The following is a 13,473-nucleotide window of genomic DNA, read 5'->3' as shown; positions in this document are numbered from 1 at the left end:
ACAATCATCAAATAATTTTGTATTATTCCAGATTAATGACAAATTCTCGGACCTGAGCTTCGTTCCCGTGCCACTTCTGAAGATGGAGCCCAAGACGCGCAACCTTCTCCCCAGAGTGGCTTACAGGAAAGCAGTGTTTGGAGAGGGACTACTGATCTCCAGATTGGATAACCGCGCTCTGGTCAGCATCGTGGAAGGAGTCAACAGTGTAGTACAAGACGTCGTTACATCTGTATTCAACAACTCCTTCTTCTTGGATCTGCACTTCAGTATTCACGACCAGGATGTTTTCTACTTTGTAAAGGATAATCCTCTAAAGGTCAGGGACGACATGGAGGAATTGAGAAGGTTAGGTGGAATGTTCAATGTTTCCCAACATGAAGGAGGAGAACAGGGAATAGAGGTGAGACTTCACGGTACAGAAGCGGTGGTGGTCTTGAAGTACGGAGTTGACCCCGGCCAAGAAAGGAGCAGGCTGATAAAGCACGCTCACAAGAGAGCCGTGGAGAGGGCGTGGGAGCACGAGAAGGCGCTGGTGGCGGCCGGGTGGGAGGGTCGCGCACAGTGGACAGAGGAGGAGAAGGAAGAGCTGATAGCGCACGGAGTGGTGGATGGCTGGTCAGCGCAGGACATCCACTCCACCGCGCTGTTCCCACAGCTGGCGGACGACCCGGGCAATGTGGCCTTCGTGAGGGACGGACGGCGTAAGAGGAGGAAGAGCAGCCGCACGCACCGGCGCAGGTCTTGATCACCCGGCCCCCACGTCTCTCCGCCTCATTATTCCCTAGCTTAACTTATGAAAATATCAATTTAATGTGATTAGAAACACATGTTTGTTCCGCTGAGGTGACAACCATGACCCGCCGTAAAGGAAATACAAAATATAAAGCAATGAAAAGAGGATTAACCAATGGTTAAATGTGTTAATCAAGTGCACAAAACTCGAGTGATGCTTTGAAAATCCATTAATAGTGATTTATATATAAATAAGCTGTGAAATATATATATATTTAAATAGTGACTATTTTTTTCACATGTGTAACTCTTAGTACATTTTAATTAATATTTTATTAGTTTTATTACAAAGTCTATAAATAAAATTGTGAGCACGAAACAATTTTCGCAACGTCTTATACTTGTGAGATATTTTTATGTGGAGGAACTAAATCACAGGGTATCAACTGATAAATACCAAGCGTGTTTGGCCGAGGGAGTGCCATATTATTAATACTTGTATCTGTATATTACTGTAATACTATTGGCGGTATAGGTGTTTCTTATTACTTTCTCGTCCCCCATATCAGGCAGGTATCTCTCAATGAAGTAATAATATAACTGTCACTCATCGCTTGTACACAACTAGTCAATGTCAACTAATCTAAATACTCCATACGTAATTATATAATACTCCAATATACTCATCTTCTGTTATATTGTATTAGATTTTGTAATCCATCTTAGATTTACAGGACTTTTATTTGTGTACTTTTTTTAATAACCTCACAAGAGTAAAGTGCTTTTTTGATACTCAGCACGTAGGCTGACTTTCCTGTTACCCGTTAAGAAATAATTATGCTTTACATGTTAGGTTTTCAAAAATATATCTACCAATATTTGCATTTACCCTATGTAAGCTAAACCAAGTAAGAATATGTGACTCTCTGGACATACTTTAACTAGCCGCATTTACTAAGAATACAGACTGCTGACATTGTATTATTATAAGTAAACTATGTTTTATTGAAAACTTATCACAATTTCCTATAAATCTCATGATAACCACATAGCCAAATGTAACGTTTAGTGAAATATTTTAAAGTGAATGCTGTAAATAAGTTGTACTCGAGAACATTTTTGTAGAAGCTTTTATTTAAGATAAGTTAAAATTTGATTTAAATATAAACATTAATGTCAAGTACGCATGTGAAGTGCAATGAACTCTTATAGAATAGACAGCCTAGATCAGAAGTAGATTACAACGTTATGGTGTTTGTCCTCTTTATTTCCAATGTGGTGTCTGAATTACTTACGTTAGATGTATGTATTGTATGTAAGCCTGTACCACTCGTACAGGATAGAAGGATGTTATGTAATGTCAACTGTTACTGGTTACTATGGACTAGTACAGTACAGAGGAGACAGAAGCCAAACTGTCCGCAGTAAGGTGATATTTTTGGAAAATGTGACTAAACAAAGCAATACTTTGTAACTTTTACGTCTTATTCATTATGTAAGCTAAGTGATTTCTGTGTTGTTTCTGAGGCTTTATATGATGAATCTCTATCCCGAGATAGAGGATAGAGAGAGATAGAGATAGCATAGCGGCTTTTCAGGACAAACAAACTCCACTATTGGACTAGATACCATTTCATGTTGTAAAAAATTTATTGTACATAGGTACTTAATCTTAACTGTATAAATTACCATAACTTCTTTTGTACATATCTTTGTGTTGAAGATTATTTAAAGATGAATAATATATGAGGGCCCCTTTTGCGCGAATGGTGACCGGGAGTGGAATGGTGAGGGGCAAGGGGAAGGGGACTCGTCCCGTGTAGATAGGGCTCGGGCTTGACTCGGGCGGACAGTATCACCCCGTCAGGTGTAACCTAGTAGCTACCTAACTAGCTCTATCCATAGACAATGACTACGGGTGAATGTGGAACCCAGAGATGACGGGATGGAAGAAGAAGTATGTACGATATAGGCATTATTCTACTGGAATATGTAATAAAAACAATAAACTAATTACTTATAATACTCATTTGTTTTATTTCTCCTTAACAAGTAAGAAACATTTGAAGCGCTACTCCAAAATAATAAAAAACATACATTTCATCACAATTCATCTTAATAACGAGAAAATTTCATATTTCAAACAGAGCGGAGACTGCGCCATCGGTACAAACTTACTAACACTAGCAATAATACGTACACTGTATATATTATATTCTGTAACAAGAGGTACAAAGAACATTTATAGTAACAAAACACAACAACTTTACTGGGCTGTAATAAAAACATGGCAGTATAATCATACACATCTTCACTGCACGCACAGATAAAACAAAACATTGTAAAATGGAATAAACTCACGGCTAACAGTCCACTCTAGGAATAAATAAAATCACTCAGTTCGTCTCACAACCTATAATAGTCGCCTATAACAGTCGGCTAATATCATTTGGCTGTCTGTCAGCTGTTGACGGGGAGCTCTAATGCGTTGCAAGTTAGTTAGTACATATAGAAAGAAAACTTCATATAGGGCGTGCTGAGCTGATATTATGTACATATTATATATAAAATAGATAAACACCTAGCAAAATAAAATGCTAGATAAATGGGAGGGGGGGGGGGGGTCATAAAAATACTGAAGAGTGAATTAATCATATTTACATCATTTATAAGAATCAACATCTTTGCACAGTTTTTGTTAAACAAGAAAAGTGCGTCAAAATATAATGAAGATTTAACAAATAAGTAGTACCTCAAAGAGGAAATGCTATCTAAAAAGTTGCGTTAAAATTTAAAATTCATTATGACAACTAACCAATAATAAACGACTAAATGTATTTTTGGTTAAAGTTCCTACGTTTAAACACAATCACATTTCGTCTCTAATAATCGTTAGCCTAGACAATACATATATTATATGAAAGAAGGAAAACCTTACAAACACAATCTAAGCTTCATTTTTTGTGCCTTGGATACATCCAGATTTGAATAAAGCAAATAAGAGTATCAAAAATCACCAGCAAATTGATCAAATGTTTAAAATTCATCTAAGAGGTATGACCTGAGTGTAACTTAACATGAGAGTAACGTCGTAGACTAGAATAGGTTCAGTTCCTTCACCACAGGTGCGTCTCGCGGATCTCACTGATGATCTGCCCAGCCCTCTGCAACGCCTGCAAAAGTTCATACAATTGTATATACTCTTATGCCTCTACTGCACTCTCTCTTTAATGCGATAATGGGACTGATGAGTAGAGGAATTTATTTTTAGGGAGTATTGTGAGAATTTACATCTTAATTGTGAAATTAATTTGGGATTATTTACAAATATCAAGCTGAAAAGACAGAACTTTTAGAATTTTTGTAAAATAATGAAGATATACAAAATTGTAAAATGTTAATATTCGCAGCTAGCTGAGAAGCGTGTGATGTCACGGTACTTACAATACAATGAATGGCACGGAAGTACTGCAACACTGAATTGTTTGATTATTTATGGAAACACTCTCAACTATTATAATATGACTTTATTAATGTAAATATTAAATAAAAAGCTGGATACAAAACATAGTAGGTAGCAGAAATAGATGATATACTGACACTAAATACAGACTGAAACTGAAATCACTCAACTGAACAAAAAGATACCATATTTATAATTACTTTATAATTTCCATACTAATAAATTTTAACCATATGTAAAAGAAATCCTGAGCAAGGGATATCGCAGTGAAGCTATCATTATATATATTTGTTACAAAAAGATAATAAAACACTTATTATTATTATATGCATTTTTTTAATCAATGTTGAAAATCTCATTAACAGTCTAAAACCCAAACAAACATTGGTGGATTGCATGAAAAAATGTTGAAGGGTTGGAAGGCAAGTACGAACATACCTTGAGCATGTCAGCAACCTCCCTGCGCCGGTGCGCAATGTGCTCCGATTCATTCAGCAGCGTCTCCACCTGCTCCGACTTGTAGAGATGCGTCACCAGCTCCGACTGTAGATTGTCCTTGACGTAGTTCACCAGGAAGTGCATCACAGCCTTAGGGACAGAGTCCTGAATAGATTTGCGGACTATGTAGAAGTAGGATTTTATAAGACGCTCTGGAATATAAAATGTGATACAATCAAAATCTTGTTGTTGATTTTAATTATTAATAGTAATAAAACTCTATTATTTAAATTGCTAAAAGTGCACGAGATCTTGGAATATCCATGTATGTAATACATGTGCAAAATTGTGACATGTATGTACTCGTAATCTGGTTTTATGTATTAATCCAGACAATTCTGTTACCAGTTGCAACAAAAAATTACATTGGAGTGCACAACAATTTTATTTCAAGGCTGAATTCTCCTTAAATTATAATGTATGTTGGTTTTTTATTGCACATTTTTGTTACACTTTATACAATAATAAAATTTTTCATTACAATTTATACCAAATAGCCCAGCAATCTGTGTGATGCTTCTTTCATGGGGGAATATAAAATAATTAAACTGTTATTTGTGAAATGTAAATGGAATATACTGTTTTTCACAATAAATCAATAAAATAAATAAAAAATAAGTATAAATGTCGCTTAAAACAGATTCTAGACAAATTCAGCTTTGTACCTAATGCACTACATTGGAGAGTAGTGTTAGTTTTCTTTGATACACAAATCTAGTACATAAATACAATACATACAGTAGAACCTCGTTAATTCAAAATCCACGGGACATCAAAAATCAATGTTCGAATTAACAAATTCCCACGTAATTCGAAATTTTATGCATAAAAAAAAAAAGACGCCGAAAATCAGGTTCCTCGGCAGCCCCTACAAATTCGGGTAGTATCATTGGAGTAAATTCGTAATAATACGAATTATTCCCGTGTAAGTCGAATTTTCGCAGCCGATTACCGCCGCGATCGATCCTAGTTCAGTTATTCAAGGTAAATTCGTAAAAATACCACACATTTCCGTGTAAATCAAATTTTCTCAGCCGGCACATTAAATACGAATATTTGACATAAATTTGTAAAAATACGATACATATCTGCGTAAATCGAGATTTCGCGGTCGATTTCCGTCACAGTCGACCTTTTAAACTTATATATACAAAGTAAAATCATAAAAATATGATGTATTTCAGCATAACTTGAAATTTCATAAAATTAAGAAAATCATAAAAATACAATATATTTAAGCGTAAATCAATAGTTCGCCGACAATTTCCATCACTCACCGACCCTTTAAATTCATTATTTGGTGTAAATTCGTAAAAATACAACATATACAGCGTAAAACGAATTTTCTCGGTCATTCAAACTCGGATATTCAAAATAAATTTGAAAAAATACGACATTCCAGTGTAAATCGATTCAGATTTACAAAATAATAATACTAATTAGGAGGATGTATAACCATGTAAAAATCATATTTTTCGACGTTTTACCGCCACGGCTGTCTTTCAGATACAGATGTACGATATTTTATGATTTATTTTCGCATAAGTTGAATTTTTTTGACAAATTTTAAGCGCGGACAAAAATAAATTTAGAATTACAAATTAACAAATTCGAATTTTAAAAAAAAATTATGAAAAAGTTTCGAATTTTCGAACGGGGTTTTACTGTATAATTTTTGACAACATTTTATGATGGCTCTCAACCCTAATTTGCAATAAAGCATAAAAAGGCAAACTCACCGATAACGTCGCAGTCGTGTTCCTCCCGATCCGACAGTTTCCTGGAATTGAGCGCCATCTCCTCGGGCAGCAGATTGACAGGTTTGATGGGGCTCAGCATCTTGTTGGGGTTGCCCATGCCGTTGGACATGACATCATTCACGGGCCCCTTCACGTTTCCATTGGGTGTCTGATTGGGCGTCTGGTGCGTGGGAGTGCCGTAAGCACCCTTCGACCCCGAGTTGGGCTGCTGGTTCTGTGGAGTGCCAAACATGCCCTTCGAGTTGGAATTAGGCTGGATATTCTGGCCAAACGCTCCGTACTTGGGGGGAACAAACACCGGGAAGATATTAGGACTCATGCAAAATCAGTCACTTGGCATGCACAATTGCTAATACATAATACTGTACAGAGGCATAAAACATTTATTTTGTCACTTTTATTACGTAGAGAAAATGCTGAGCAAGTCGCTTGTTTGAGGCTTACATATTTATACCACCAGCTGGAAACCAAAACGCTTATGAAAACCAAGAAAAGAAGATTGGAGAATTTAAAAAAGAATAGGAAGTTATTTTCTCTTTTCGGGATTTTGACACAGAAGAAATAATATTTAATGAAAGGAATTAATTGAATGGCTGATGCACAATACACATTTTATTCCTATTTTCCATAAAATCTAAATGCAGTTAATTAAGTTTTGAAAAACATGCTGGAACTTTAGCCAAATCATACTTTGGATAGGGGGTATATAAAAAAAATTGAGAATATAGATCAGATTTGGTACAGTAAAATTGATAAACAGACAAGAATAATAAAATATTGGACATTCGTAGAACTCGGGCATAAATAATACAGGGTGCAACAAAACAGACAGTGCAGTTTTTAAGGGCCGGTACATATCGTGTGGTGGGGGAGGGAGGAGTCTCATTGTGTCGAGGGGTTGTACCGTTTTCAGTCATTACCATGATTTGGTCCAGACTACACCGGGGCTTTGCCGTCTGCACTTTTCTTGGAAATGGTCGTTCTTTCGTTGCCACCCAGCGGGCCTTCCGGCTGCTCCTCAATCTTGCGCATTGTGATACTGTCCAGTCCCTCACCGTAATATAATCGCGAGTTATGTGCTTACATTCGAAGAAACCACACTAAGACCTAGAAGGATTTTGCATCAATACTTATCATTCCATCCCGAGTCGTAGACTATGAAAACCGCACAAATCGCTCTTGTAACCTCGTTGCATGTTGAACCGGATCCAGCCGAGGTCAACTTTTTTCAGTAGTGCCGAGGCCCACTTCAGATCACAATTTTCAGTACTGGACTGAAAATAACCCAAGGCAGCTTCACGAGAGACCTCTTCGCTCCCCAAAAGTGGCCGTTCAGGAGGAATTCGCCTTCATCAATGTATCGCTGCTGGGGGCCATCATCTTTCTGATGTCATCACATCTTAATGCATAAAACGTTTCGGAAAAGTAAAGGAAAACCCTTTTCCAACTGTGACAGAACTTAATAAATGAAAACTAATAGATTATAAATGAGTAAAGTATAATTACACTGGACTGTTGAGGGCCTCCGAACATAGGACTTCCATGGTCACTCCCCTTCATTAGACTTGATACCAGAGCTGCGTCTCTGTGGAAGTCAGGGTGCTTTGTGTTTATGTAAGCCAATTCTATTGCCACTATATTTTCCACCTGAAATCACGAAACAGGAATAAATTAAATTAATAATAAAAATAAACTAAAAATATTAATTGTAAGGTTGGTAATATGGCCTTGGGAAAATTAATATTTTTCTTGAAACATGCTACAGTAGAACACTGTTAATTCGAAATCCATGGGACATCAATAATCAAATTTAGAATTAACCAATTCCAACGTAATTCGAAATTTTATGTTTAAAAAAATAATTAAATTGCCGAAAAATCGAGTTCCTCAGCCGCCCATTCAAAATAAGGTAGGTACTTCAGAGTAAATTCGTTATAATGCGACTTATTCCCATGTGAATCGAATTTTCGTAGCCTATTACAGCCTCGTTCGGCCATTCAAGTTATTCAAAGTAAATATAATAAGTAAACATACAAATAGGAAAATTTTTTTGTAGAAACCGAAATTTCGCAGCCGACCCTTTAAATTCATATATCCAAAGTAAATCCGTAAAAATACTAAGCATTTTCGCGGCTGACCCTTTAAATTCAAACTAAATTTGTAAAAATACAATATATTTCCAAGTAAATCTAAAATTATCAGTCGATTACCACCGCGGCTGGGATTTAAAATTCAGATAGTTGAAAACAATAAACAGTGTTAATCTCAAGTAACCTACCGGGTAAGTATGGTACTGTATATTATCTGCCTGTACAAAACATAAGTAAATAAGAATAATAATATAAGTACATTCTAGCATCACATTAATTAATCAAATGCTTTGTATACAGTTTATACGTTTTGAACCGGTGGATAAAATCTGTTAGCCATAAATTGATAATAGATCATTTTAGAAATGTATTACATATTTATACAGCGCCCGTGAAGTGATTTTGCACAAAAACAGTGCTGTACAAATCATCCAAATATTATTATTAATATGTACATACTGTTAATGGCGTTATTGCACCGTAAATTAGTAAATAAATATTTTTCATCCATTTTCCTGAATAATAGTATTTATGCAGGTTAAGTACTAAAAATTAATTAGTCATTTTGATCTACACATTAAAAATGAAAGATGTTATTTGTTACCATTGTATTGGTGGTGGGCAGCCTAGTCCTCAGGAGCTGTGTGACCACGTCCACAATCTTCTGGTGGAGGCGAGGGAACCTCAGCATCTCTTGCTGCACCTCGGTGCCGCAGTGCTGAACTATACGCTGCATCTCTTCATGCACCTGCACACAAACAATCATTATTGGAGCATGTGAATGCAGGTAAGAGAAAACGGACCATTTCCAAAAGGATCTTAGAACATTTGAGCGTGCAAACTCGGCCATCCTGTTAAATCGGCAATTGCAGAGCATTTACTTGAGACCAGCCATTACTTTAGATTTGTCCCAGAAGTCTTGGGAAGACCCAAAATGCATCGAGCACGCCTAGTTATGGCTGGCCGCATACATACGTTTTTCGTATTCGATTTCCGAATTCGTTTTCCGTATTCGGACATCCGAATGCACGGAATCAGTAGAAAATACATTAACTGCCGCACACGTTCGTTTTAGTTCCGAACGGAACAAATTCCTTACGCACGTTCCGAATGCCAGCCGGCGCGTTCGGAGAAAACGAATGGAAATAACCTAATGACGTCATGTGGAACGCAGCTATTGCATACAGTTTGTTTGTGCCGACGCAAACGTACGGAAATTTCCATTCGTAATTCAGTGTTGCCAACGGATCTTGACCTAATATCGCCGTTTCTCATACATAAGGTAGCGTAAAGTAGCCGAATTTGCTGTTAGGTGGGACATGTTTAAAATTGATGTTTTTACGTGAAAATAAAAAAATTTCGTGGGGGGGGTGGCTAGAGAATTTCAAAAAAATAAAATTTGTCCCCAGAAAATAAAAAAAATTCATGGGGAGGGTGGCTAGAGAATTTCAAGAAAATATAAAATTTGTTCCCAGAAAAATAAATTTCATGGGGGGGGGGGTGGCTAGAGAATTTAGGGACATGTTTAAAATTGATGTTTTTGAAGTAGCTTAATTGGCGACCAGTCGCCTTTTAGATTTTTTCGGCGCCCATTCTCGCTCTGAGTAGCCTAAATGGCGATATATCGCCCTTGTTGGCAACACTGGTTCTGACGTTTATACATTCCGAATGAAGAAAAACGAACGTTTGCGCTAGTCTCACGGAATTCCGAATACGGAAAACGAATTCGTAAATCGAATACGGCATATGAAATCCACAAAAACCACATTAATAAAGGGGCTAACTTAATAGTTCTCGGTATCCGGTATTTAATGGCTACACCAAAACTAAATGCGGAAAACCATAATAGTTTAATGAATTATAATTAAAATTTCGGCCCTAAGAAGATTGGAGTACATGAACACACACTTCACCACAATCTACCCATCTGCCACGATGATGGACACTGTAACCCTGTCCGAAACTTTGTCTAAACCAGGATAATTATTGAAGCTTGTAAGTATGTATTTATAGATTCTGCATGTGAGAGTAAAAATAGAAATGATAACTCACCAGTTCAACACATCGCAAAGAGGGATCTTCTAAACGTCTAATTTGCCTTTTGACGAGGAGTTCAAAGGAAACTTCCGGCACAAATAAGGCGGGACGAGGACCCGTGGCGTTTCTGATGGCAGTCAATATTTCCATCTTTGTTAGACCTTAAATTTTAACATGTACAATCATTATTATTTTCTATTATTAATGTTATGTGTAATGGTGGAATGCATTGTAGCGTTTTACTATGTGGGTGCGAGTAATGTGTGGAACGTCAAGAGACTCATTTTGTATGTTCATAACCCATATTAACCAACAATCATTTCTAAATCAACAGGAACTGCAATTTATTGATTTTGGAAGAATAATTAAATATTCAAACTCTAGCAGTTGGTACTAATGTAGACTCAATATCCGGCAAACTTGCAGTCGATTACAGTCAGCGATTAAAAGTAGAGTTTCAATTGCCAAGTTTGTGCATGATGTAGATATAAAGTTAAATTCAATTTTTTTCATAGTCCTCCTGATTAGGGTTTCCTGTTCTGTGGCGGACTGTAGTTTTTTAAACTAGTTTCAAGTTGTCATTACTTAGGACGGGTTGTTTCGGAGAATCTGAACAATTCATCAAATTTCAACGTTCATTTTCAAGTTCTGTGAAAGATTTATTCAAGTTCTGTTTTTATTTCAGTTTTGTCAAGCAACTAGCCTACAATGATATAAAAACAGAACTTGAATAAGTCTTTCACGGAACCCGAAAATGAACGTTGAAATTTGATGAATTGTTCAAATTCTCCGAAACAACCCGTCCTTAGGGCGAGTTGTTTCGGAAAAGCTGAACAATTATTCAGATTCCCGAGTTCTATTCAAATGTAAAAAAATCTTCACGTCGATTTTATTCAAATACAAATTGGGTTGTTTCAACTCCGAAAAAGCTTCCGTTATATTTGAATAATCCGTTCCAGTGTTCCCCGCCGAATCGGGCAATTATTGCAGAGAATAATTTTTTTGCGAGACAGGAATTATTTTTACGCTGGCAACACCTCGTATTTTTATCAATCTGTCAAAACTTTTTCCCGCCGCGCCGTCGCGTTGTTGGACTGCCTGTATTTTGTGATTGTTTATTGTCTCAAATGTTGAAAACTTAAAATGGATCCAAACTTACTGTAAGTATTGTAAATTATACCCTTTTTCCATAATAAATATGAACTTTATGAATAAATAATACACATGTTTGTAACCGTATAGGTACGTGAGGCATTTTGTTTTCCTAAATCCCAATGTAAAGCTTGATAATATTATGTAGAGTTTCGTCTTCTAAACAACATAAACGATCATAATGAAAACATTTGCGATACCTCTATATAATTATCGCTTGTAATATTACCCGGTGTTTCTGTGCAATGAGACAGGTTTCAGCAATTACAGGAGATCAGCAATTCCTTGTACGATCTTGTTACTTATAAATATGAAATGTGTTTTCAGGAAACAATGCAATGTTGGTGAGGAAGTATAGCCATATTCTCACCAATAAAAAGACCGACGCAGTCATCTTCAAACAACGAGAGGCGACATGGCTTACTCTTATATCCGATTTCAATGGCGATGGATTCTGTCAAACAGCTCCGAGCTCGGTTTGAAAATATGAAGCGTCGGGCAAGGCAGGTTGGAATATATTTCTTAATTGGTATTAATCTTAACGCCATAATGCTGTTAAATGAACTGTTATATTTAGTAATTCGTTGCCCTGATGCTTTGTTTAATTCATGCAGGTATATATGTTTATTAATTGACTTTTAATAATGCTTCAAGGACGGTAGCAGAGAAATTCAGGAGAGGACTAGCGGTGGACACAAATTTTATGAGGAGCATAGTGGCTACTTCGATTGACGGACTCCCTAGCGTGTTTGACGATGACATCAGCACTTTGGTGCTGCAGGAGCTAGCTGGTGGTGGAAGAAGGTGGGAGTTTGGTTAGCGCCACAGCTGAGGTTTATTATGGTGTTGACTGCAGTTTACTAACCACTACTACAATGTTTCCTAGTTTTATATTAGTTCTTCATTTAAGATAATCTGGTTAATTAATGCATTTTCACATTTTTTTAAGCTTCCAACTCCTACCCCTTTGACAGCAGCGCCCCAGAACCAACGATCTAAAAACCTATTTCCTCTCCTTTTAAATGTAAGCGAATTTGTCGAATGATTTTATATAAGATGTTAGTAGAGTGTAGTGTAAAGCAATTATTTTACATTATCGTTGCTTTATTTAAGAAATTAATCTGATTAATTAATGTATTCTTATGTTGTTAATGCATCCAAATCCAACCGTTTTGATAGCAGCGCCCCAGAAACCTCAATCCTAAGAGCAATTTCATCTCCTTTAAATGTAAACGAATTTGTTGACTGACTTAATACAAGTTTTCAAACAAACTATTAGTAGATTTTAGTACAAAATATTTGTATTTCACTATCGTTGCTTTATTTAAGATAATAATCTGATTCGTTAATGTATTCTCATGTTGTTGAAGCATCCAAATCCAACCCTTTTGACAGAAGCGCCCCCTATTATTATTATACATACCGATTTCCGGTTTAAAAAAAAATTGGATTATTGAGACAAGAACGAGTAATATCGGAGTCATGCTAAAACTAAACTGAGATGAAAGCAGTTTATTCCCCTCTGTTCACTACTGGGTGAATTCTTTAATGTACTCATATTAATTTTAATAATTTTTCTCTTTTTTATGTACACAATTCTTATGAAGTATTTTCTGGCTTCACAATTACCTACATTATATTACATGATAATACTAACAAATGTACATTGTGTACTTACGACGGGGTACTCCAGTAAGACTGCATTTTTCTTTTCTTTCCTTTTAAAACTGTAAATTTT

General features: G+C 36.3%; 2 protein-coding genes and 1 long non-coding RNA gene across 4 annotated transcripts in view; 2 read left to right on the top strand and 1 right to left on the bottom strand.

Annotated features, from left to right (window-relative positions):
* Nucleotides 1–750, top strand: part of Ten-m (teneurin transmembrane protein Ten-m) — a 540,838-nt gene extending 540,088 nt beyond the window's left edge. The window contains exon 22 of the mRNA XM_089631518.1: nucleotides 32–750. Within this exon, the coding sequence (XP_089487644.1) occupies nucleotides 32–748 (717 nt within the window). The 3' untranslated portion in view covers nucleotides 749–750. The remainder of the gene's footprint in view (nucleotides 1–31) is intronic.
* A 31-nt stretch (nucleotides 751–781) lies between these two features.
* The window catches only part of Drp1 (dynamin related protein 1), a 35,887-nt gene continuing 23,195 nt past the window's right edge, over nucleotides 782–13,473 (bottom strand). The window contains exons 8-13 of one of the 2 annotated variants that reach the window (XM_089631520.1): nucleotides 10,599–10,744; nucleotides 9,151–9,294; nucleotides 7,963–8,103; nucleotides 6,436–6,670; nucleotides 4,637–4,848; nucleotides 782–3,908 (exon numbers count right to left, since the gene is read on the bottom strand). In XM_089631520.1, coding sequence (XP_089487646.1) covers nucleotides 3,852–3,908; nucleotides 4,637–4,848; nucleotides 6,436–6,670; nucleotides 7,963–8,103; nucleotides 9,151–9,294; nucleotides 10,599–10,744 — 935 coding nt within the window. In that variant the 3' untranslated portion in view covers nucleotides 782–3,851. Of the gene's footprint in view, nucleotides 3,909–4,636; nucleotides 4,849–6,435; nucleotides 6,737–7,962; nucleotides 8,104–9,150; nucleotides 9,295–10,598; nucleotides 10,745–13,473 lie in introns of both variants that reach the window. The other variant, XM_089631519.1, reaches the window with a different exon arrangement.
* Nucleotides 11,668–13,035, top strand: LOC149423401 (uncharacterized). The gene is made up of 3 exons (XR_016302200.1): nucleotides 11,668–11,743; nucleotides 12,063–12,242; nucleotides 12,390–13,035. It is a non-coding gene; the product is annotated as an uncharacterized LOC149423401 (long non-coding RNA).

This window comes from Hesperophylax consimilis, chromosome 5 (assembly GCF_061612785.1).
Source record: "Hesperophylax consimilis isolate HC1 chromosome 5, BYU_Hcon_1.0, whole genome shotgun sequence".
Taxonomy (NCBI): Eukaryota; Metazoa; Arthropoda; class Insecta; order Trichoptera; family Limnephilidae; genus Hesperophylax; species Hesperophylax consimilis.
Note: the sequence above shows the minus strand (reverse complement) of the source record. Positions and strands in the feature narration are given on the sequence as shown.